Below are 23,619 nucleotides of genomic sequence, written 5' to 3' on the forward strand. Positions count from 1 at the left end.
CTGGGTGCTACTTGTAAAATTGCAAAAATAGACACACTCATCATGGGACTCAGGCATAATAAATGGGGACAGGTTGTAAAGCCCAGTGCCTGGCACACAGCAGACTTAATGAATGGCACTGTTGTCATCCATAGGCTGTGGGTGCACAGATGATCACCCAGAAGACAGGCTATGGTTACTCTGGGGAAAAGGAGCCATGACTTGCTTTCACTTACCTTGGTGAACCTGGAGAGTTTTTTGGCTTGATATTCACCATTCAGGTAGTCAAAAGGGTTTCTCTATGAAGAAGAGAATAAATGAATGACACTTGGACATTTTCAAGTTATGGGCACAAGGCAGGGTGTGACATTGGTCATGTCGTCACTCACCGGCAGGTTGCAGGCACTCTCCAAGAAGACCACAAGGATGGCAGTTGAAAGGCCACCTTGGTCCTACAAACAGACATAGACTCTCAGTAAGTGCTGTAGCATCAGGAGACAGACTGGCTTTGGAGAAGCCCATTCATGGCAGAAGGAAGCCAGCCAGCACTTGCACTCTGGACAAGCCCTAAAATTCCCCACAACCTAGCTTTTTGTTGAGACTGTGTTTACATCTGCAGCAGGACAGATTCAAGTCAAACACAGGGGTGGACTTCCCCATGAACTGGGCTGACCAGCACCAGCATCCTTTAAAGATCCCATCTTCCCTGGGCAGACAGCCTCTGCTGAGAGATCAGGAGCTGCCCTGTGTGGAGATGAGGCTAAGGGACAGGTTCAGCAGAAGGTAGGGGCTGGCTGGAGGATTCTGTGAGTGAGATATGGAGGCTTCATCTCACCCCCTTCCACAGCTCACACATGGACCGGCTGTGCCAGAAGTCCCACCCCCACCCACATACCTTTCCTTTAGGGAGCACTGACACCCCAAACTCACTTCAATCAGAGCTTCTGGGTTGGCAATCAGTGAAAGCCACTCCAGCCGCAGGTGCAGCCGCCCACTGGTTGTGTCGTTCAGGACAAACCACTGTAAGGTGGGGAGTGAGAAGGGAGAGGAAAGCTCAGGGAAAGGGCCACTGAGGTGCTACAGACCCTCTTCAAGCAGTTCAGTTTAGGGACCTTTATTAGGTGGCTTTAGGGAAAAGGTGACCCAGCCCAGAGGGGATGGGCTCTGGCTTGAGGGACTGGAGAGGTGGTCATAGAATTGCTTCTGTCCTCCTATAGACAGACGGAAACCAGGATGTCCACAGGGAGGGGGTTATAGGCACCAACTCTACCTCATCCACCACTCTGTTCGTCATGACATCCCCAAGGCAGATCTGCAAGCTGGAATACACAGGAAATCAGTTCAGCTCCAAGGAGGCAAGAAGCAGATGTGAGTGCAGTCCTCAAGACAGGAGCTTATCCATCTCAAGGAACCAATGGGAGACCACTTGCAGCTCAAACAAATGAAGGCCTGTCTGGTCATCAGGGCTACTGCCTGGGCAGGCAATTGGCTCCGATCCCCAGAGGAGAATGACCAGACACTGGACACACTGGCCCTGGATTTCTGTGATGGTACTATTGGTGTTTTGAATGGCACGGTTCTTCATTGTGCAAAACTGCCCATGCATTGCAGGAATTTAGCTTCCCTGTCCTGTGCCCTCTAAATGCCAGTGGTAGCACCTTCCACAGTCATTGTAACAACCACAAATGCCCCTCCAGCACCTCTCCAGATGCCCTCCAAGGGGTAAGTATAGTTGGCATGGGTGTGAGAGGAGGTACCGGCCACACTCACAGTGTGCCTCCACCTACCCAACCCAAGCCCAAATAGATGATCCCAATAGCCAGTGGGGAGACTGTGTAGGTGTTAGAAATATGCTTGAGCTCAGAACACACTTGAAATCAGTTACAACATCAACTACAAGCCACACTTCTAATCTGCAATAATACAAAACCTGCAGCTTTTTCCATTAAGATGAAAAGAAAAATAATATCTGGTGGTAAGCTGTTTCTTAGGCTGTCAGATCATGTCCCTCACACTTTGCTTTGTTTCTGCTTTTAAAATAACTTGTTCATGGAAATAAGCTAAACAATACAGCAGTGCGAAAATTTGGTTAAAACTCTCTTTTCTGCCTCGCAATCCCAACCTCCTGGAATGAACAGTGTAACAGCCTGCTCTGTGGCTTCCATGCTCTTCTCTGCTCACACAGACCCGTACTCAAGAGTCCTCCCTGCAGAAATGAATCAAACTGCACAGGTCACTTCCAACTGCTTCCCCCACCCCTATACTGGCATCGTCCAGGTCAATACACACAGATCCTTCTACTCATCATTTTTTTTAAAGCTGCAGAATAGGGGCGCCTGGGTGGCTCAGGGTTAAAGCCTCTGCCTTTGGCTCAGGTCATGATCCTAAGGTCCTGAGATCGAGCCCAGCATGGGGCTCTCTGCTCAGCAGGGAGCCTGCTTCTACCTCTCTCTCTATCTGCCTGCCTCTTTGCCTACTTGTGATCTCTGCCTGTCAAATAAATAAAATCTTTAAAAAAAAAAAAAAAGCGGCAGACTATCCTGTAGTTTGGCAATGGCAAATTTATTCAAACATTTTCAACCAGTGTCCTCTGAGGCTGGTAGGCTCCGGACTATTCATGTTTCCAGCCTTTTTTGTTTTGCCACCACAGTTTTGCTCATTGTAGAGCATTTCAGGTATAATGCTTTTACTTTACAGGAGATTCCTGGAAGTGGGGCTAATGGGCCAAAAGACATATGAATTTAGAGTTTCTACAGCCAGCCCCAGCTTAGCCATTTCAGTTCTCCCACGGCCCTGAGTTTGGGTTCTTCCCCAGAGCAAGTGGCCAGGGCTCCTTGGCACAGGGGACCTGCCCACCACGCCAGCCTTGCCCCTACGACTGTTCCAAATGGGGACTTCTACATCATTAGGAGTGCAGGAAGCAGAGCCCATGGTACACAGACCTTGGGGTCTTCAGTATCCCCATGGCCCAGCTTAGGGCTGGCACTCAGACCTCTAGGAAGGTTAGCGGTAGAACCATGAAACAATGAAGCTGGCTGCCTAACACAGTCACTGTATCAGTGTAACCAAGCCAGGATTGGAGGTCACTGAGGTGGAAGCAGGGGTGTTGTGTCCCAAGGGCCAGCCCAGTGCCCCCAGGCCCAGCTCAGCCCTCCTCCTCACCTGCCCAGGAAGTCATCCCTGTCGGGATCTTCATCATACAGGTCTACCTCCAGGTCCTGCCCAGGGACTTCATACACTATAAACTGTAAGGAAAGACAGGTGACTTGGTCTGCAGCCCACAATGGCTGATGAAGCAGACCTCAAGCATGACCCAAGGAGAATCAAATTCCAGCTCTGCCACCTGCCAGTGCAGAGCCCTGGGTGTATTCCTGCCTTCCAGTGCTTTTGAAGAATCCCACCTCTAAGAATGGAATAATGTCCTCTTGCAGGATGGGGAGGATTTGGGTGGGTGCTCGGGATGGTGGCTGCTGTGTGTTCTGCATGGGACTCGCAGCTTCTGGAGCACTGAACAGGCTGTGTGTACTGCCTTTCAAGTAGTAGCAATTGTGGGTGAATTTAAGGGAGAACATTAAGCTCCTGGTGTCAGGCTCTGGCAGGGGAGGTTGAGAGGATCTGGGCAGAACAGATTCTGTCTTTTCCTCTGGTTTGAAAAATTTCAAGCTGTCTGGTAAGGAAGGGAGGTTGGAATTCCCTCCAGCAGGGCCACAGCAGCCCCCCTCTGGAAGCCTGGTGGATGTGGGAAATCGGCCCACTCCTCTAGCCTACTGTTGCCCATGGGTACGTGAGGCCCTCCCTTGTTCGGACCCAGCATGACCCAGCATGAAGTCTGGAGGGCGTGAAAAGTAGCCAGGAGACCCTCACCTCAAATACCTCATTCCAGGTGGGGTTCAGGTCCTTGTAGATGGTCCTACTCCGGAAATGCTGTAGGCCAATGCTCACCTTGGCGTAGGGGTCTGACTTGCCTCGGATCCCTAGGAAGCTGTCCTTCTGAGCCAGCATCTCGGCCTCCAGCAAATGGACTCTGATCACTCCCTGGAAAATGCCCCAGCCCAGGGCTCACAGCTGCTTCCTGAGCTGTGCCAGCCCTCAAGGCCCACAGCACTGGGGCCAAAGCCATCAGACATCATCCCAGTCCCATCTCACTTGCTCCAGGTTCAGATGAAAAACAGAAGCCAGATCTGGCAATCTCCTCGCCATACAGCAAGTGATATCAGGGCCCAGGGCTCTGTCCTTTGCATCATGATGCCCGGCCCCCCTTCCTGGCCTTCCTGACCTCACTTGGCTCCAACCTGCCATGTGACTGGCTTGTTTAACTGCAGCCATTTCCTCCTGTGCCAACAACCACCATCTGAGGAGGTTTCCTCCTATACTCCTCACCCTCCCCACCCCGCCCAATAACATGCATGGAGACCAAGTTGAAGTCATTTTTTTTCTGACACCCAGGGGTACTCTCCCCTGTGGGGACTGCCTGCTGTGGGCAGTGGGTCCCTGTGCTCATAAAGGCCCCGCACTGACTCCCACTCCATCCCCACATTCAGCTTTGTCCTGAGGCAGAACAAACCACAAGACTTAGGAAATACAATTCATGGGGCCAATAAGGGCTCCTGCCTGGAAACCGTTTTTCTTCTTCTTCTTCTTTTGTTTTTTTTTTTTTAAATATCAGTAGATATGTGTACACTTAGGATAAGCGCTGAGGAATTGCTGAACTGCTGAATCACTTTACTATACATCTGAAACTAATCTAACACTCTATGTTAACTATACTGGAATTAAAGTAAAAGAAAAAAATACCAGGAGATACATTTCCATTTATCCTTTGACCCAGCAATCCCACTCTCAAAGGATACTGGTAAAAATATAAAAAGACACATACAAGGCTACTCATGACAGCACTATTGGTAATAGTCAAAGACTGACACAACTCGCTGTCCATCAGAACTAGCTAAGTAACACAGCACACTCACGCCGTGGAGTACAGTGTGGCTGTGAGGAGAAGGGCCCTGTCCACGCTGTCACTGAGTGGTGCCCGTGACGTATGGAGTGATAAAAACAAGGTGGAGAAAACTGTAGTTCATTGCCATCCATCAGAGAAGGGGAATGGGAATGTAATTAGATATGCACACAGCTGCTCATATTAGAAAAGGAACAGTGGGGGGATAAACCATTACTTAAAGGAGGAGGGTGGTGGTTAGGTGGAGGGAACAAGGGATAGAAGTCAGACTCCTCCAAACAGAATTTGTTTTTTATATTAGATTTTAGAAGCTTGCAAATATTTTACATGGTGGTAAAAGGAAGTTATGGTCAAAATTAAGCCCTAAAAATAGAAAATAGAATGAAATAGAATGAAACCTAAGTGTAAATATTCATGGCCAGTTGTCACAAATACACAAAACTATCCCAAGTGAGTTTAAATCATAGCAGCTTCCCAGGACATCTTGGGAATCTACCCCAAGGACAGACTGTTTTCAGTAATGGTGATGCAGGTGATGGTATTGAACTGTTATTCTAAGATTGCCCCACGCAGTGTGGGCTAAAGCCCGCATCACTATGGCAAGGCTGTGAGGACGCCTGTACTCTGTCTCCCTGGACAGCCCAGGCCTCCCCTGTGTGCCGCTGCAGCAGACCGATGCCTCTGACATTGCGCTGATGGTGAAATGGGCACGTCCCCCTCTCCTGAGCCCTAACTGCCAGTCCTGAAGGGCACCTCCTGTAGGGAGGCCATGTGTCTGTCCTCAGAGGCCTCCCAATCGGGGCCCAGGATAGAGGGGGCAGTGGGGCTGAGCACACAATAAAGCCCCCCATCCTGTGCTGACTCAATATTTTCTCCTGGGGATTCTTTCCACCCCCAAATGATGGGAATCAGGGGAGCCTCATGGAAGAGAGGATGGGAGCCTCCTGGAGTTTCCTCAGGACGGGGGTAACTACCCACAGTCCCCAACCCAGGCTGCAGCTGGGACCAGGATCCAGGAAGGAATGCCACCTGGGCTCTGCCTCTCCCTAGATGGGTGGCTTTGGGCAAACCAGTCAACCTTCTCAAGATTCAGTCTTCCTCCAATAGAATAAGGAAGCCATGCTCTCACAGGACAGAGACAATTGTCATCTGAGAATGCATTCCCTCTGCAGGCCCATGCATCCGTCAGTCCCAGGCCCCATGCTCCGTGGCTGGTGCTGGTACTCACACAGGGCAGAGGGAAGAGCAGGTTGGTCACGTCCAGCCCCTTCTTCACAGGCACAGTAACACGATTGGGCAGCACCAGGTGGGCAGCAATGAGTTCCTCCAGCAGGCTGTCTGACACCTCACTGGGGACATGGGCATGGCCAGCTGTAGAGGGGTGGCATTGCCTTCCCCCAGGTTACCTGCCCCGCCACCCAGCCCCAGAACTGGAACCAGGAGCAGAGTTGGTGGGCTGGGCCCTGCCTGGGAGAGACCAGCCCTGACTCCAGCTTGCCTGGCTTGGAGGGGAGGTGGGCTTACATTTTGACAGCACCCAACCACCCCTTTTCCCCATCTTGCTTTGTTCTCTGAGGCATCACGGAGGGGTAGCTAAGAGGGGTGACCTGGAGCCTGTGTGCCAATCTTGGCTCCATCGCCCATGAGCTGTGAGGCTTTGGGTAAGTTGCTGACTTCTCTGGACCAGTTTCCTCATCTCTAAACTGAGGATATTAACACTACCTCCTAGGGTTGTTACAAGGAGTTAAAACACGGAAAGTGCAGAGAATGGTGCCCGGTGCACAGTAAGTGCTACCTAAGTGTTTGCTCCCGTGGCCCTCCTACTCCCTGACATCCCATCAAAATTCTGCTTACTGCCTGACTCTCTCTCCCCAGTAGAGCAGCAGGGATAGTGCCGAGAACAGGACTAGCACACACTAGATACTCAGTAAACATCTGTTGAACGACACCACGGACAAGTGGATTCTCTGAATCCAGGGGGCCAAGATGGGGGGAGAACATCCTCAGTGAGGGAGCCCGGGGTCCCTCCTGCAGGCAGGGGAGGTGCCTGACCTCGGAAAGCCCCAGCTTGCCCTGGTCAGTCCAACCATCCTTCCCTCATGGGGACATGGGTCCATGAGGGGTCAGAGCCCTCCTCTGCTCCTACCTGGGGGCCTGAGGCCCTGCGTGCAGCAGCCCCTAGATCCAGTCCCCGGAATGTGCAATCTCCCAGACCGGCTTCTCCTCACTAGCCTCTGCTGTGACAGCAGCCCCCTGTGACCATGGTTGGGTGAGGCCTTGTGGGCTTCTCACCGCCCACTTGCAAGGAGGACGTCCTGTGTGTTCCTGCCCACTGTGCCGCCGCACACACCTCAGTGTTCTCCCGAAACCATGACACAGAAGAAGCAGGCTCCCCTTTCAGGGAGGAAGAGCCCAGAGGGGTATAGGAAATTGTCTGAAATCACACAGTGCTGAGTGACCGAGCCAGGAGCCTGGTCTGGCCGGGGCTGGTTACAGAGGCCCCAGGGCTCTCAGTAGGCCCCAGGGCCTCCCCCAGGACGTCTCATCTGGCCAGCGTGTGCCCGTGCATTTGAATGTGTGCTTGCATGTTCTGGGGACAGCACTGCTCCCCCTCCAAACACACCACCCCTCCTCCCTCCGGAGCAGGGCCAGCTTGGTGCCAGCCCCAGTCTATATGCAGGGGCCGGGAAGGAGGGCACCGCCGCTGGGCAGCTCCAGTCACTGGCTGCCCACTGCTGAGGGTCCCACTCCGGGGGTCTGCCCGCCGTTCCCACAGTGCACTTACTTGATTCCTGGTGCATCCAGCAGGTTGGTCAGGCCTGTCCAGTTGATCTGCAGATGCTGCAGGGGCAGAGGGAGGCTGTTAGACTGGAAGAAGCCAGAAGCCCAAGGCTGAGTCCCTTGGCCAAGCCCCTAGCGCCCACCAGCAGGTAGAACACAGCCGCTGTGGAGGGCACTTCCAGGGGGGTGTCAGGCAAATGAGGGCACCTCTTAGTCTTACGCAGGCCTCAGTCTGCCGCCTCCCTGCTGGGACCACACAGGAGTGGGGCTGTGCACAGGGCCACAGGCTGGCCCGGACTGAGAGGTCTCAGAGACACACTCCCCTCCACCTTGGACCCTCTGTGTGACCTGGGCAAGCCACTCTTGCGAGCTATTTCTTGCTTTTGGGTTTAGAGCAGAGTGGAGCACCTCAGGCCACCTAAGATGACAGGACATGAGGAGTGTGGGGTACCCGGGTCTAGGTTGGTGTAGGCAGTTCTATTCTTGGGTTCACATTAGCACCTGGTGCCCGGCAGGCGAGTGCTTACTCCCCAAAACAGGCCTAGGACTCTCCTTGGCACCCACCGGCTTTTGAAGGAAGAACACGGTCACAGCTCCCACGAAGGGCTTGTCCACCAGGAGGGGCTCCAAGATGACCCGCAGCGTGCCCTGCAACTGGATGGGCACGCAGGACCTCAGCCTCTCCCTGCACCTGTACTCAGCCGAGGCCACCTGTCTTGCTCATGCCCATGCCACCCCCAAATGTCGGGGCCACCTCAGGGGACAGAAACCTGCACATGGCTGCCACCCCTCTGCCGGCTACCAAGGGCCATGAGCTAGCTGCCCCTGCCATCCGCTAGTGCTCCAGCCTGAGGGGCCTGCAGCCCTGCCCCAATCTCCAGCCAGCCCAGCCAGGCAGGCCCTGGTGCCAGTATGCCACTCTGCCATAAGCTCTTTCCCCCTCCTCCATCCACCTAGTTTCTAAGCACTGGCTCGGCATCACTCCATAAATAGAATGTCTCCCTTCCTGCCCCCCTGAGGGGGACTCTTACAGAGGCAGGTGTGGGGCCACAGGGCCAAGCAGAAGGTTGGTAAAGCCCAGTCGCCTCTTTCCAGCCGTGTGACCTCAGGCCTGGAGTCTTGGGATGATCAGCCCCTGTGTGGTGTCCTCCCCTTCCCTGCTGCCTGCTCCAGTGTGAGCCTGCTTCCCCCTGCCCGGCCTCCCGCCCCAGGGGCAGGAAGCGGGGGAAAGGGGGTGGGCAGTGCCACCAGGTTCCACATACCTGAATCCCATTCACACCGGCCTGTATCTTCTGCAGCTCTGCACTGATCTCACAGTCCCCGATGTAGCTGAAAGTGGGGAGGAAAAAGGAAGGCCGAAAAGAAAGGCAGGTCCGCCAGTCAGAGAGACCAGGAAACTTGCCCCGGGCCATAGAGCCCAAGCTCAGGCATCCAGTCACCAACCCTGAGCCCAGCATCACCAGGCTATGGCCTCCCCCAAAGCCTGAGCTGGCTGAGAAGCTACATGTGTGCCAGAGGACCCTGGTGGATCTGGTGGCAGAGCCTTGGAGCCAGGCGTGCCCAATAACCATCAACTTCACACATCCCCCAGATGGGGACACGTATTCCCAGAGCTGACTCCTATCCACCCGATATGCTCTCAGTGCCAGCCTCTGGGCTATGAAAATAAGACACTGGAGAGGAATGCAACATTCTGGAACTTTCAGAGTTAATCATTGGTCCTTTATTTATTTATTTATTTATTTATTTATTTAGCTGATTTATTTTAGAGAGAGAGAACAAGTGAGTACATGGGGGAAGGGCAGAGGGAGAGAATCTTCAAGCAGAGTCCTCACTGAGCACAGAGCTGGACCCCACCACCGTTGAAATCATAACTTAAGCCAAAACAGAGCCGGACTATCATCTGACTGAGCCACCCACGAACCCCTAATCCTTGCTCCTTTAAAGCACAATTAAAACCTTACCACCTCCAGGAAGACTACCTGGATTGAATGTCCCTTCTCTCAGACTCCAGCTTGCTACAAACATCATTCAGAAGAGGTACCTTTGCCCAACCTACTGAACTAGACACAAGGATGTATCTTTGCATCCTTGTTTTCCTGACGCTTCAGGGTCCAGTTCTCCCACGGATCTCATAGCCTGTGCTCAGAGCTCCCTGGGCCTTACCACAAGTCCCCACATCATGTTGTTGTACTTGCTCCCTCTTTCCACATCCTCTTTAAGGCAGCTGGTCTGAGCATCCAGGTAACTAGCTGTGACCTCCAAGAAAGCTCTGCTGCCTGGGCCTTGGTATCCAAGAGCCTACCTGGTGCCAATTCTTATGGGAGAATCTGGGCCTGGGCTGAGGGGTCAACCAGCAGTGGCTTCCTTGGGACTGTCCATTCTCCTGATACTCTTTCCTGTCCCAAGCAGGGACCCTGTGCTCCTGCCCAGGGTGGGGTGTGTGTGTGTGTGTGTGTGTGTGTGTGTGTGTGTGTGTGTGTGTGTGTGTGTGTGTGTGTGTGTGCGCGCGCGCGCGTGCGCTGTGAGTCGCTTTCCCACCCCAAATCAGAACATAAACTACACTACTCCATCTTCAAGCTGGCTGTTCTCACACGGCATACCCCGTACCCTGCACCTGGCCCGCATGGGCAAAATGGCTCACCATATCTGCAGGTCCAGGACTACCCGTCTCCGGTTGCGCTGGTTAGTGTGTGCCTTGACGCCGTTGACCCGGGGGCACTGGAAGAGATGCCAGAGGGATGGGTGAGCAGGGATCTCACAGCAAGGGGTGGCTGCTGGCCCCTGCCCGGCACTGGGCTTTGGTCGCAACAACATGACCACCACAATTCTTGGATGGGGCACAAAAAGAGAAATTCACACTGTGGCCCGTCTGTCCTCAGACCTATGATACCTCCCTCCCTAGAATGTGTACCCTTCCTTCTCTCTCTCTCCTACCACAGATATTTACAGAGTACCCGCTCTGTGCCAGGCACTGGACCAAGGACAAGGTAAGGAGCAAGACAGGCTAAAGCTTCCCCTCATGGGTTGGAAGCCCAGCAGAGGAGACAATGGTGGGGGAGGGCATGAGGAGGCGCAGTCCCTGCTGTCACATAGGGGTCGGGGGACTTAAGGAGCACCTTCCTTGTGGCAGGCCAGGGTTAGAGAAGATTTTTGGAAGAGGTGGCACTTAAATAGTTCTGGCCTATGAGTAGGAGTTGGCCCCCCAAGGGCAAGAGAAGAAGGCAGGGTCCCTAGCTCAGGGGAGCTGACCCTAGAAATTAAAGTATCCCACACCAGGGCCGAGCGCTGAGCTCCTAGGTGATCTCCCCCACCTCACTTCTCTCTCCCATCAGGAGGCTAGTGGGCACTGGAATGGGCTCTGGTTAGTATTTACCAAGAATAAAAGAGAAGTATCATTTGAATTTGAGTTATATGCATGCTGAAGTAATTGGGGTGGAGGCCACTAATGTTTGCAATCTGTTTAAAATACATTAAAAAAAAGATGAGGAGGAAAAATAGATGTGTGGATATGTGCTAAAGCAAATATAGCAAAAGGTTAGTGGCTATACAACCCAAACGGTCCACGGCATAATACTGGCACATCTTCTGCAGGTTTGAGATTTTTCACAATGAAATGTTGGAGAAAAAAAAAATTCAATCAATCATACTAGAGAAGATTCCATTATCTTTCTATTCTCTCCTTAGAAAGTGACATTGACAGGGCATCTGGGTGGCTCAGTCAGTTAAGTGTCTGCCTTTGGCCTCAGGTCATGATTCCAGGGTCCTGGGATCAAGCCTCACATTAGGCTCCCCGCTCAGCAGGGAGCCTGCTTCTCCCTCTCCCTCTCCCTTTCCTTCTGTGTGCACGAGCTCTCTCCCACTCTCTCTCTCTCTCTCTCTCAAGTAAACAAAGTTTTTTTAAAAAAAATGACATTTACAAATGCATTGTCACATGAAAAGCTTATCAAAAAGTACAGAGACCACAGATTCAGAGGAAAAAAGTAGTACAGGGACAACTTGAGCAGTTAATTAAAATCATCACGTGGTTTTTCCCGAACTTGTGATATGTGTGGTATGTCAGCTTTTTTAAGTGTTTAATTTTCTGTGGTTTATTTTCCCATTCTTTCTTTCGTTCTTTCTTTCTTTTTTTTTTTTTTTTTAAGATTTATCCATTCATTTGACAGACAGAGATCACAAGGAGGCAGAGAGGCAGGCAGAGAGAGAGGAGGAAGCAGGCTCCCCGCTGAGCAGAGAGCCCGACATGGGGCTCGATCCTAGGACCCTGGGATCATGACCTGAGCCAAAGGCAGAGGCCCTAACTCACTGAGCCACCCAGGCGCCCCGTATTTTCCCATTCTTTCTCATATTTATTTAATATTCACTTTTGTCCTGGTTTTACATTTTAAATTTTATGTTCTTTTTCTTTCAGAGGGTCCCCCAATCACAGGAGCTTCAGGCCGCATGGCACCTGGCTATACCCTGGCCTCCAAGACCTACCAAGGCCTAGATGGTAAAGACCCAGAAAAGCCAGCGGCAGCCTGGGGACGAGGCTGGGGCACTGTACGGGACCACCCGCAGCCTGGGGCCACTGTGGGGCCTGCTTCTGCTGTGGTGAGGGATGGCTTCCCAGCAGCACCACCTCCCACAGGCATCCGGCTCTGCTCTACAGCGGTCCACCACTGCTTAGCTCCTAGCCTGCTGAGTCCAAATGCAGGATCCCTCCCTGCAGTCCTCCCAGATGACCACAACCCCTGCACCCCTCCACTCCCGAGTTCATGCATTCCTCCAGCATGGTGAGTACAATGCCATGGGGTGGCCCACCAGTTTGGGTGTCTGTCTCTCTAACAGAACACTGACCTTCCCAAAGGCAGGGGCATAAGTCACACCCATTTCTGCCTACGGGTCCTTGCACATAGCCATGCTCCATGTGCGGACATGAATGAAGCAGAAAATGAATAAAGGAACTCATAGATGCTGAGACAGACCAGTCCTGGCCAAGTCTGAAAGGCACAGACTAGAATCTCCAGGGGCCAGGCATGCCTGCTGTGCTCCCCACTCAGGTAGCCAGTGGGGCAGGCTGGCCTGCACCCTGACACCTGCCTGTCCCCCAGCAGGGCAGATGCCAGTGCACCTGGTTTACCAAGGGGTGGACATCAGGCAGTTCTCTGCCTGTGGGAGGCAGCTCTTCTTAGGTAAACCCAATGCCCAATGTGGAGCTCAAATTCACAACCCCGAGATCAAGAGGCATATGCTCTACTGACTGAGCCAAATGACAAAAATAAGACACACCAATGGGGCAGCAGAAGTGGGGCAAAAGGGTGGAGTAGGAAGCTGTCAACAATAGAGAGAGACATGATGTTGGGTATGTCAAAAGCAAACTTCTTTTATCCTGGGTCGCCCATTAGCTTCACAGAACTAGTGCTGGGCTTGTGATGCTAACTAACAGAACCGATCACCTGGTAGAGAACTCTCCCCTACCTTGGGGCACTGTCTCCCCGTGTGGAAATCTGTTCTTCCTTGCTGATGCCCCAGCAAGCAGTACTTGGACATGTTCTTATCGGACTGGCTTCTACTGCACAGCATGTTTTCCAAATTTGGCTCAAGAAAAGTGGACTCGTTTCCCACCTTTTTGTTCTAACCCAGGCTTCCTTTGCACCTACAAGGATGGCGGTGCTGGGACTTGGGGGTGTGGGGTCTACACTTGGGCCAAGAGGCTGAAAAGTGCACATGGGGAGGTCCCCTGCAGTATTTTCAGGCAGGCAGGGTCTGGGACAGGGAAAAGACTACATGGCAGATCCAGGCTCCCCCTCCTGAGACATCACCCACCTTTTGTCCGAAGTAGAGCTTGGTGAAGGTGAAGGTTCTTAAGTGGATGCTCTTCTCCCGGATCTTGGGCTCGAGTTTCTCCCGGAACTTGTTTTCCATGATCATGCTCAGGTAGGGCCAGGTCTGAGAGATGATCTGTGCCAAGAGGAGGCTCTTGGGGGTCAGGTCTGTTTCCCCAACAAGACCCAGGACAACCTGACCCAGGCGTGGGGATCCCGTGGCCCTTACGCTGCAGCACCCACAGGCCTGCCTGCCCACCCACTGACCCACCTATCCGTCTATCTGTCCATCAGACATCGCATAACTCCAGCAGTGCTTCTCACACCTGCCCAGGCAGTGGGAACCCAAGATTTGGTGCTCTTTTGCAGAGCACCGTGAAACAGTCACTAAACATAGTATTATGAAACTTCTCGTTCTGTGCTAAAACAGAAGCTATCAAAGGCAACACTGTGGTGTAATCAACAAGTAGCAGGTGCCATGGGGGGGGGGAAGAGACGTGGGGGGGGGGTGCCAGTGAGGGGTACGAAGGGAGCAGCAGCAGCAGTTCTGTCTGGGGCAAAGTCTTCTCCCTTTCCTTCTCCTGGACCTGGGTCATAGTTCACAAGATGCACCTTGCATTCCCCAGACCCATCATGAGAGGAGCCTGAGGCAGTCATGTTTCAGGGCTTTACCACTTCCATCTCTATTAAGAGCTCCCTTAGGGCTGGTCCCATCTTCCTGACTCCCTGCTTTGTGGTCTGCCAAGTGCATCTTGAGCACAAAGTTCTTTGGGACACAAGCAGTACCCCCATGTAGGGTCCGTCTACACAACTGTATCCCCATCCATGCCCTGAGCAGAGGGCAGGAGCCTGGTCCAACCAGTCACAAGTCCCCAGCACCTTGTGTGCGACTCAGTGTCAATGCAAGAAAGGACAGAGCATACACGTGCACCCGTGAACTGGTGGACATGCAGGCAGGAAGAACAAGGTCTGTCCCAGGGATCCTGGACCCTGCATTAGTCCACAGAAACCAGGTGACTCATCTGAAAGGAGCCCGCACTTCCTCCAACTTCTGTCTGCCAGCTGGGAGCAGCTTCTGACCCACATGGCAATGACTTATCTGGTAACACAAGACTTTCAGCCTTGGCTCAAAAACCATCAGAAAGTCCTTTTTTATACCTAAACTCAAGTCATTCCTGCTATGGACTTTTCCAACCGAACAGAGGCAAGGTCTCTATAGAAAAAGTCCTGAATCAGGATACCTGAGTGGGTGGGAAGGTACTAGAGTTTCCACATCTAGGAGACAGTTTTGGACTCATCAGGCAGGGGCAGACTCTGTTTCCTCATCTGTAAGAAAAGGCCAGACCAGGAGTCTCAGAGCCAGGCCCTCCCAGGGCTTCCCGCAGCAGGCCCCAAGGGTGTGACCAGCAGGATCCCACAACAGTGGTCATACTGATGATGACAGTGTTCCTGACCTCTGGGCCCTGTGGCGCTTACATTACCTGAGGGATCCTCACAACCTCCCAAGGCAGGGACCATAATTATCCCCACGCACAGATGAGGGACCGGCTCTGAAAGGCTAGGCACCCTGTGGGAGGGTGCCGAGTCATTGGAGGCAGATCTCGGCTGGCCACAGGCAAAGGGCAGCTGGGGTGAGATACCACCCTCCTCTCCTGGGAGGCCCTGATCCTGGCCTCCTGGCCGGATCTCCTTATCCGGGCTGCATTTTTCTCTATACTTCCTGGTGTTTTCTAACATTTCTGCTCTGCCTGTGCATTAATTTCACGCTAAAGAAAGATGTTTGTTTTTTAAAGAGAGTCACTGGCAAGGAGAAGAACCCTGAGGGTTACTGCCAGCAGGCCTTTGTGGCACAGCTCCCATCACTGAGCCCAGGGGCACCAAGGGGACCAGGCCCAGGAGGCCGGCCCCGGCAGGCCCACCTCAGCCTTACCTTGTTGGCCCACTCGACCCGCTCCACATCCGGGAAGTGGATCTAGGGAACAGAAGGCGCTAGGGTAAGTCAGACTCAGCCCGTGCCTCCCCCTATCCCCCAGACCCTTCCGCTCCCACCCCACGTTTGCCTCTGCTCTGCCTCCCCACCCCGGCTCAGCACTCGCCAGGCACCGACCAGGAGACTTGGCCAGCCCTGCCCTGGGGCACACTGTCCGTCCGGTGGGGCAGGCGACAAGCGGCCAGACCGCACCAACGATGCCCCAAGGCTCGCAGGTAGGCGGTTCTGGGCAGACTGCGCCCAGCAGCCAGGAGGCTGGAAGGGCGAGGCCAGAACCCCCTGTTTGCTTATGCAAATAAGCCCCGCCTTCTGGGGGGGGAAATGTGGAATCCCCACCCGGCTCGGCTCCTCGCCAATTCCGTCCTGCTTAGTCTTTTAATGACACAATTAATTGCCACTGCCGTCCTCCATAGTCTTTTAATGACACAAGTAATAGTGGCCTCTGGAGAAAAATTAGAAAACTGTAGGTGAGCAGAAGGAAAGACTTTTTTCTTTTCTTTTTTTTTTTTTTTTAAAGATTTCACATATTTATTTGACAGAGATCATAAGTAGGCAGAGAGCCAGGCAGAGTTGGTCCCGCCGAGCAGAGAGCCCGAAGCGGGGCTCGATCCAAGGACTCCGGGATCGCGACCCCAGCCAAAGGCAGAGGATTTAACCCACTGAGCCACCCAGGGACCCCAAAGACATATTTTTTTTTCAAGATTTTATTTATTTATTTGACAGAGAGAGACCACAAGTAGGCAGAGAGGCAGGCAGAGAGAGAGAGAGGAGGAAGCAGGCTCCCTGCTGAGCAGAGAGCCCAATGCGGGGCTCGATCCCAGGACCCCGAGATCATGACCGGAGCAGAAGGCAGCGGCTTAACCCACTTGAGCCACCCAGGTGCCCCCCCCGCCCCGACATTTTTATCGGAGAGTGCTGAGTGACAACCACCATTAACAAGTGTCTCCTTCCAGCCTCTTATAGAAATAAGCATATGTAGTTTTCACAGAAATTGAGATCAGTGTTTGGCTGTCTGCTTTTTTCAGTTAGCAGCAGGTAGGATGGTGGTGATTCCTAAGGTAACAATTGACAATCCGAAAGGCTTGGAAAGGGGATCATGTTGTTTGCCTAGGCAACAGGAGAATGGGGAGCACCCCTACCCAGCAGGCCAGATCCTGTTCTCACACAGGGAGCTTCCTTCAAGTCACAGCCCCCAGCCACATCCCTGGGTTGCCTGGCAGGGGGGCGGGCTGCGAGGGGCTGGGCAGAGGGTTGAGGGGGTGAGGGGGTGATGATCCTATCAGCTAAGCTTTGCACGACCTGATTCTGACAGTTCTGAATCCCTTCCCTGCCAGAGGCTCAATCTCCACCAGTATCTGCTGAGCTTCTCATAGACCCTCCAGCCCAGCCCCAAGGTTTTCAAGGACAAACGGGCAAGACCACTGGTGCCTGACACAAAACGTGGTCAGTAAAATGGCAGCAATGGCCATTTCTGTTGCCAAGTCCTCAGAGCACAAACCAACTCAGGATCACATTCATGGTGGGCAGAGGACCTCCCAAGGTCAGGAAAGGAAACATGTCCATACAGTTCACACACCTAGTGCACACCAGGCCTTGGGGTAGCTCTGGGGGTGCCCTGAAGGCCCAAACATAGACTCTGGCATAGAACACTATGCCCAGGAGTATAGAGTAATTTAATTCCTTTAGGAATCTGACTTTTTAAAAAAAGATTTGGAGTGGGGAGAAGGTGCTGAGGGAGAGAGGGAGGAAGAGAGAATCCTAAGCAGACTCCCTGCTGAGTGTGGAACCCAGTACAGAGCTAGATGTCACGACCCTGAGATCATGACCCGAGCCGCTATCAAGGGTGGGTGACTTAACAGACTGAGCTACCCAGATGCCTCTTAGGAGCAGTTTTTTTTTGTTTTTTGTTTTTAAGATTTTCTTTATTTATTTGACAGAGATCACAAGTAGGCAGATAGGCAGGCAGAGAGAGAGAGAAAGAGAGAGAGAGAGAGAGAGGAGGAAGCAGGCTCCCTGCTGAGCAAAGAGCCAGATGTGGGGCTCAATCCCAGGACCCTGAGATCTTGATCCAAGCTGAAGGCAGAGGCTTTAACCCACTGAGCCACCCAGGCGCCCCTTAGGAGCAGTTTTTAACAGCCTTGAGAAGTCTGAGAAGCCCAGTGCTTCTGGGACTCCCAGAACATCCAGCCCTTCTTCCAGCCTCAGTTTCCCCAGTTCTGGACAATGATACATATTAACTTGAAGAAACATCTAATATTCCCAGGTGCTAAAGGAAAATCACTGCCTGGTTCCCAGAGGAGGAGCTGGCCCAGTCCATAGGAACAGAAGGGAAAGAGGGGAAAGGGATCTGGGGGAAGTGGGCAGGAACTACGGCCGGCCCATCCAGCTCACTGGGGAGCAGCAGCCTATTCACCAGACACTCCCTGCTGCTGCCACCCTGGGTTAGGTTCCAAGCCCCTAAGAGGCAAAGGGAGCTGAGGCCTTTCATTGCTCTGTATCACTCCTCCCAGCACTGACATAACAACTCCATGTGGGGCTGAAACTGACATCCCCATCTCTTTGATTGCTCCATTCATCACCATCTTCAACTTCACTTCTTCCAGGAAGCCTTTCCTAATCTCTCAAGTCAGAGACAGGTGTCCCTACTAGGTATCTGCCAGTTCTGCATTGCGGCTTTTAAAGGACCTCTTTAGAGCTGCTGGGTCTTACTGCCTGCCTCCTTACTAGCCTGTAAGCTCTAGTGGGCTGACCTATTAGTGCCTGACCCCAGCATGTGACTATCTTAATAAATATTTGTGGAATGAATGAACACATAAATGAATGCAAGCTTCTTGCCTTCCAACAGCTCCCAGGCTAGTAAAGGAAGCAGGCAATTAACAAACCATTCCAGTACAGGATCATACCAAGGTGTGGGGAGTGGGACCCTCACAGAGGAGAAAGGTGGGCTTTCCCTGGCACCCTTATGCCTCTTCTGCCAAGCCAGCTGGCTGGACCCCTCCCTCTCCTCTTTCCATCCTGACCACTTTACTCCCATCTTGCCCCTGGGCACACCTGATATGTATATCCCCTCCACCTCCTATCACACCTCTCCAGGGGAGGACCTAGGGGGAGGTTCTGCACCACTGGGAGCTAGTTCTGATCTCCTGCACCCTGGAAAAGTGATCCAGCCTGGCAGGTCCTATCCTGGCCACATTTGGGAGCCAGTCAGACTCCCAGACGCAGATTCCTGAGCTGCCTTTCACACCTACTGAATCAGAGTGTTTCCAGGTGGGGCCTTGCAATTTATTTTTAACCAGCTCCTGGCAGGATTCTGGAGATCCGGCAGAGTTGGTTGTGAAATATCAATGACTAGCCCAGCCCTTGCATTAGAGTGGCCCACACTCACACTGACTGTGTGGGCAGCAGCGGAGTGCCCAGGGCCTGCACTGTTTTCATGTTCTCTTGGCCAGCCACACTAGTGTTTGAGGCTCCTTGCTAAGACACTCCTCTAGAGAACAAGTCTGAATGCCCTGATGAGAGCAATTCAGGCCAAGAAAATAAGGGATCATCAAGTCAGCCTCTTCTGCCTCAGGCACCCGGCTGGCTCCTCTCTGCCTGAATCTCAGCACCCGTCAGGACTCCCCAGTGAGCCAAATCCTGAGCCAGGCCACCTTCTCTGTGACTGCTGCAGAGTAAGTCCTGGGCCAGGGAATGACATCAGAGAGGCAGACACTTACTGAACAACTACTCAGCACCAATTCTCCCTGGAGACCAAGGAGTCTTTTTTTCCATTATAATTGGCCTTTTAAAACACTCTTTCCCTACTTCAAATTCTCGAAATTATTTCATGTTTTTAATCTGTTGACTTTATATTTTAGCTCTGTACTTAGGTCTTCAGTCTGTCTGAAAGTTTTATAGCAGGTAGGATAGGTATAGAATTTCATTTCTCTCCAAACTCTCACTAAGACAATTTTTAAATAACACATATCTAAAAAAAAAAAAAAAAATTCCATCTTTCCTCCTGATTTGTGAAGCGACTTTTCTCATATGTCAGCTTCTCATGTGTACTCTGGTGTGTTTCTGGACTTGGCAAGGAACTCCATGGTCTGAGTGCCTGTTTCCTGCCAGCACCACACCATACTAATCACTGTAGCTTTACAGCATGACCCAGGGTAGGGGGGTTCCTGTTTGCTTTTCTTATTCAAACCAACTGAGCTAATAGTATTTATGCTTCCAAAATGAATTTTAGAATCTTGTCCATCTTCCCTCCAATAATCCTCCTGGGATTTTATATATTTGTGGGAGAACAGATAGCTTTACGATATTAAGTTTTGCATCCACGAACAGAATATTTCCCCTTATTAATTTACATCTGATTGTATTCACATTTAAGATCATAAGTCTTTCTTTATAAAAATCCCGTTTTTTTGTTAGATTACTTAGGAGGTTTTTTTTTTTTTTAAAGATTTTATTTATTTATTTGAGAGAGACAGTGAGAGAGAGCATGAGCGAGGAGAAGGTCAGAGAGAGGAGCAGACTCCCCGTGGAGCTGGGAGCCTGATGCGGGACTTGATCCGGAAACTCCAGGATCATGACCTGAGCCGAAGGCAGTCGTCCAACCAACTGAGCCACCCAGGCGTCCCTACTTAGGAGGTTTTATGGTTATTAAAAATGGTATTTCGTTTTCTGTGCAACTTTGTTGAAATTTGTTGTTGGTTCTAATTGTTCATTAATTCTCATACGTTATTTATATATAATCTCCAATAACCTTTTTTTTTTCTTATCTTTATCCTTCTTATTTTTCTTAAGTTTGTCTTCATTGGCCAAGCGCTCTGGTACCACACCAGACAGTGGTGGTGACAGCAAGCATCTCTATCTTGTTCCTGACATCAAACAGAAGTTTTTCCATGAAGCGTGCTTTTCGCTGTAGATTTTTAGAGGAAAGCTATCAGATTGAGGATGTTCTTTTCGATAGCTAAATTTTCAAGAGCTTTCGTTAGAAATGGGTATTGAGGGCGCCTGGGTGGCTCAGTGGTTAAGCCGCTGCCTTCGGCTCAGGTCATAATCTCAGGGTCCTGGGATAGAGTCCCGCATTGGGCTCCCTGCTCAGCAGGGAGCCTGCTTCCTCCTCTCTCTCTGCCTACTTGTGATTTTTGTCAAATAAATAAATAAAATCTTTAAAAAAAAAAAAAGAAAAGAAAAGAAAAAGAAATGGGTATTGAGGGACACCTGGGTGGCTCAGTGGGTTAAACCTCTGCCTTCAGCTCAGGTCATGATCTCAAGGTCCTGGGATCGAGTCCCGCATCGGGCTCCCTGCTGAGCAGGGAGCCTTCCCCCTCTCCCTCTGCTGCTCCCCCTGCTTGTTCTCTCTCTCCTCTCACTCTCTGTCAAATAAATAAATTCTTTTAAAAAAAAAAGAAAAGAAATGGGTATTGAACTACATTCAATGCTTTCTCAAATCTATTGGGATAATTGTGTTATTTTTCCCTTTCGCCCATTAAGGTGGCCAACTTAAGTGATTTCTTAATAAAACAAAACCATCTCTAGTTCTTGGGATAAGCCCCATTTGAAGCAGTACATTTAGTTAGCCTGATATCACATTTAGGTTTTATACACTCACGATTCAAAGTGATATCTATAATTTTTGTTTTTGTACAATTCATACCTAGTTTTGGTATAAAGATTTTACAATAAATTATAACACTAGTGATAAAGCTTTTCCATATCCTGTTTTCTGAAACAACCTGTAAATAATAGGAATTACCCAATCAGTGAACTTTAGTGTTTCTTACCTATAAAGCCATCATAGCCTGAGGCTCTTGGAGTGGGAAATTACATTTTCTGTCTTCAGTGGTTAATGGTGTATTCAAGGTCTCCTTATCTCTTATTGTGGTAATCTGGGCATTTCTAGAAATGTATCTAGTTCAACTAGGTTTTCAAATGTATTGATATATTTTTTTTATATTTTATTATTTTTAATCTGCTTTATCTGTAGTTACTTCTGTGTTTTCATTCCAGATTTTATTTTCATCTTTTTCTATTAATAGATCAAGCTTGACTAAGATTTTGCCCATTGCACTAATCTTTTCATAGAACTAACTTCAGTTGTCATTCTTTCTCCTTTACATTTATAATCAAAATTTTTGTTCATTTTCACAATTATATATATTAATTCTTTCTCTATTCCTTTGATCTAAATCTGTTGCTCTTTTATGTTCTTAGAGTTGAAGAATTTATTTCAGTTTTTGGTTTATTCAAATTCAAACTTATAAATTCCCCTATGATTTTTGCCATTGTATTTTATCATTATTCAGCTTCCTGTCTTTTCATAATTTCTATTACAATTACTTTTCAAAAAATAATTTTTAAATAATGATATTTTAAAATATGTAGACATATGAGATTTCTAAGGCTATTTATTGTTTTCTGATTCCTTTTCTTTATGGTCTGCACAGTCTGTAGGATAGCAATCCACTGGAATATATTGATAATTCCTTTGTGGCCTAGTAATGATTAATTCCTGTGGCTACTCCATATATGATCAAGTTATTAACCATGTCCTTTGTAAAAATAAAAAAATCATGCCCTCCCAATATTCTTTATCCTTGTTTCCTCTTTGTCTACTTGATGTATCATTTTCAGAGAGGAATGTGTTAGAATTGCCAAGCCCAGCTATGGATTTATCTACTTCTCTGTGCAGTTCTCTTGGGCTGCTGGTTTACATTTCAGGTTTATTTTATACAGCACATACATGTCCATGATTGCTGTGTTACCTTTTTAATGCTATATGCTATAACATCCTGGTCTTTAGGATGTACCCAAGTTACATTCTATTTTGTCTAATATGAAAATTGCCATTCTCCCTTACTTTTGTTTCAGATTTGCCCAGTTGTATCTTTTTCCACCCTATTTTCAAACTTTTTTGGTTCATGTTATCTCATGTCACTTAAAACTCACCTTAATTCCTTATCAGCCCCATTGTACTGATGAGGAAAGTAAGGCTCAGAAGGGTTGCTCATAGTCACCAGCTATGGAGTCCAGAGCTGAGACACAGACCCAGGTCCATCTTACCACCAATTCTGTACTTCGGCACCTGGCTGCTCTCACTCCTCTTAAGAAGACTTTATGGACGACTCTTTTACAGAAAGTCTAATTTAGCAGAGGATTGCCCTCATGGTACCTGAGTCTTCACTGGTACACCATGCTTTATAGTTTACAAAGGACATTCTATAGATACTTTCATTTCACCTTCCTAATACTCCATAAGGTGCACAGCAAAGGCACAATCATCCCCATTTTACAGATGAGGAGAGGCTCAGAGACCAGTTGGTACCCGCCCAGATCACCCAGGTGACCGGAACTCACATTTCACCTGCATACAATTTGAGCCCAGCCTACAAACTTTTTCTCCCCGCCTGCTGCACCTGAAGTGTCAGCACGTGAGGTCCACATCTTAGTGTAGAAGTATTCCTTGTGCATTTAAAATTTCACCTCTGACAACCTCAGTTTTCTCATCCACAAGATGGGTACAATGCTGCCAGTTTCACAGAGTCCCTGAGATGAGTAAATAAGACAATGCTCGGTCCCCTCCCTGGCTCAGTACAAATGCTCCAGAAGTGGTGACCGTTGTTGGCAGTTGTCAGTTGCCCGAGATGCAGACACTCAGCCACCTCTGTCCTCGGGTAAATGACAAGAACAATGTCTCCTGGGCTATGTGTCCAGCTCTGTCTGATCCAAAGTCCGGCAAATTGTCTATGGGATCTCCAGATGCCTGTGGCTCAGCGCTTTGGGAAGCCACACAGAAGGGAGAAGAGAAAATGAGAGAACACAGTGAAGGTGCCTGAGGCCAGAGAAGGAAGGCAGTTGAGGATAGTTTTCTTAGCCTCTGCTGATTGGCTGAGGGGTACGCTGCAGACAGCCTGGGTCCAATGCCCAGGAGGCACCTGCATGAAACTGCCCAATGTGGGGAGGGCTCCACAGTGAGACGTGGCAGAGGGACCCGTTCAGAGCCTCTCTGCGTGTTTTTCCTCCCTAAACAAAGGAAGGGAAGGCAGAAAAAGACTGGAGGCCTGTGCTCAGGCTGAGTCCTGAAATCACTGAACTTTTGTTCCAATACCTCACAAGGCTGG

At 50.3% G+C, this 23,619-nt stretch overlaps 1 protein-coding gene across 7 annotated transcripts in view; it reads right to left on the minus strand.

Annotated features, from left to right (window-relative positions):
* The window catches only part of ESYT3 (extended synaptotagmin 3), a 72,519-nt gene that overhangs the window by 14,286 nt on the left and 34,614 nt on the right, over nucleotides 1-23,619 (minus strand). For 5 of the 7 annotated variants that reach the window (XM_013061447.2, XM_045088859.1, XM_045088857.1 and 2 more), the window contains 13 exons: nucleotides 15,452-15,493; nucleotides 13,523-13,657; nucleotides 10,359-10,435; nucleotides 8,977-9,043; nucleotides 8,279-8,368; nucleotides 7,719-7,774; nucleotides 6,162-6,282; nucleotides 3,844-4,014; nucleotides 3,142-3,224; nucleotides 1,250-1,298; nucleotides 910-999; nucleotides 369-431; nucleotides 216-278 (listed from right to left, as the gene is read on the minus strand). In XM_013061447.2, coding sequence (XP_012916901.2) covers nucleotides 216-278; nucleotides 369-431; nucleotides 910-999; nucleotides 1,250-1,298; nucleotides 3,142-3,224; nucleotides 3,844-4,014; nucleotides 6,162-6,282; nucleotides 7,719-7,774; nucleotides 8,279-8,368; nucleotides 8,977-9,043; nucleotides 10,359-10,435; nucleotides 13,523-13,627 — 1,035 coding nt within the window. In that variant the 5' untranslated portion in view covers nucleotides 13,628-13,657; nucleotides 15,452-15,493. Of the gene's footprint in view, nucleotides 1-215; nucleotides 279-368; nucleotides 432-909; nucleotides 1,000-1,249; nucleotides 1,299-3,141; nucleotides 3,225-3,843; nucleotides 4,015-6,161; nucleotides 6,283-7,718; nucleotides 7,775-8,278; nucleotides 8,369-8,976; nucleotides 9,044-10,358; nucleotides 10,436-13,522; nucleotides 13,658-14,762; nucleotides 14,848-15,451; nucleotides 15,494-23,619 lie in introns of all 7 variants that reach the window. The other 2 variants (XM_045088858.1, XM_045088856.1) reach the window with 2 other exon arrangements.

The sequence above is a fragment of the Mustela putorius genome, unplaced genomic scaffold (genome assembly GCF_011764305.1).
Source record: "Mustela putorius furo isolate JIRA1106 unplaced genomic scaffold, ASM1176430v1.1 tig00003834_pilon_pilon_pilon, whole genome shotgun sequence".
In the NCBI taxonomy this organism is placed as follows: domain Eukaryota; kingdom Metazoa; phylum Chordata; class Mammalia; order Carnivora; family Mustelidae; genus Mustela; species Mustela putorius.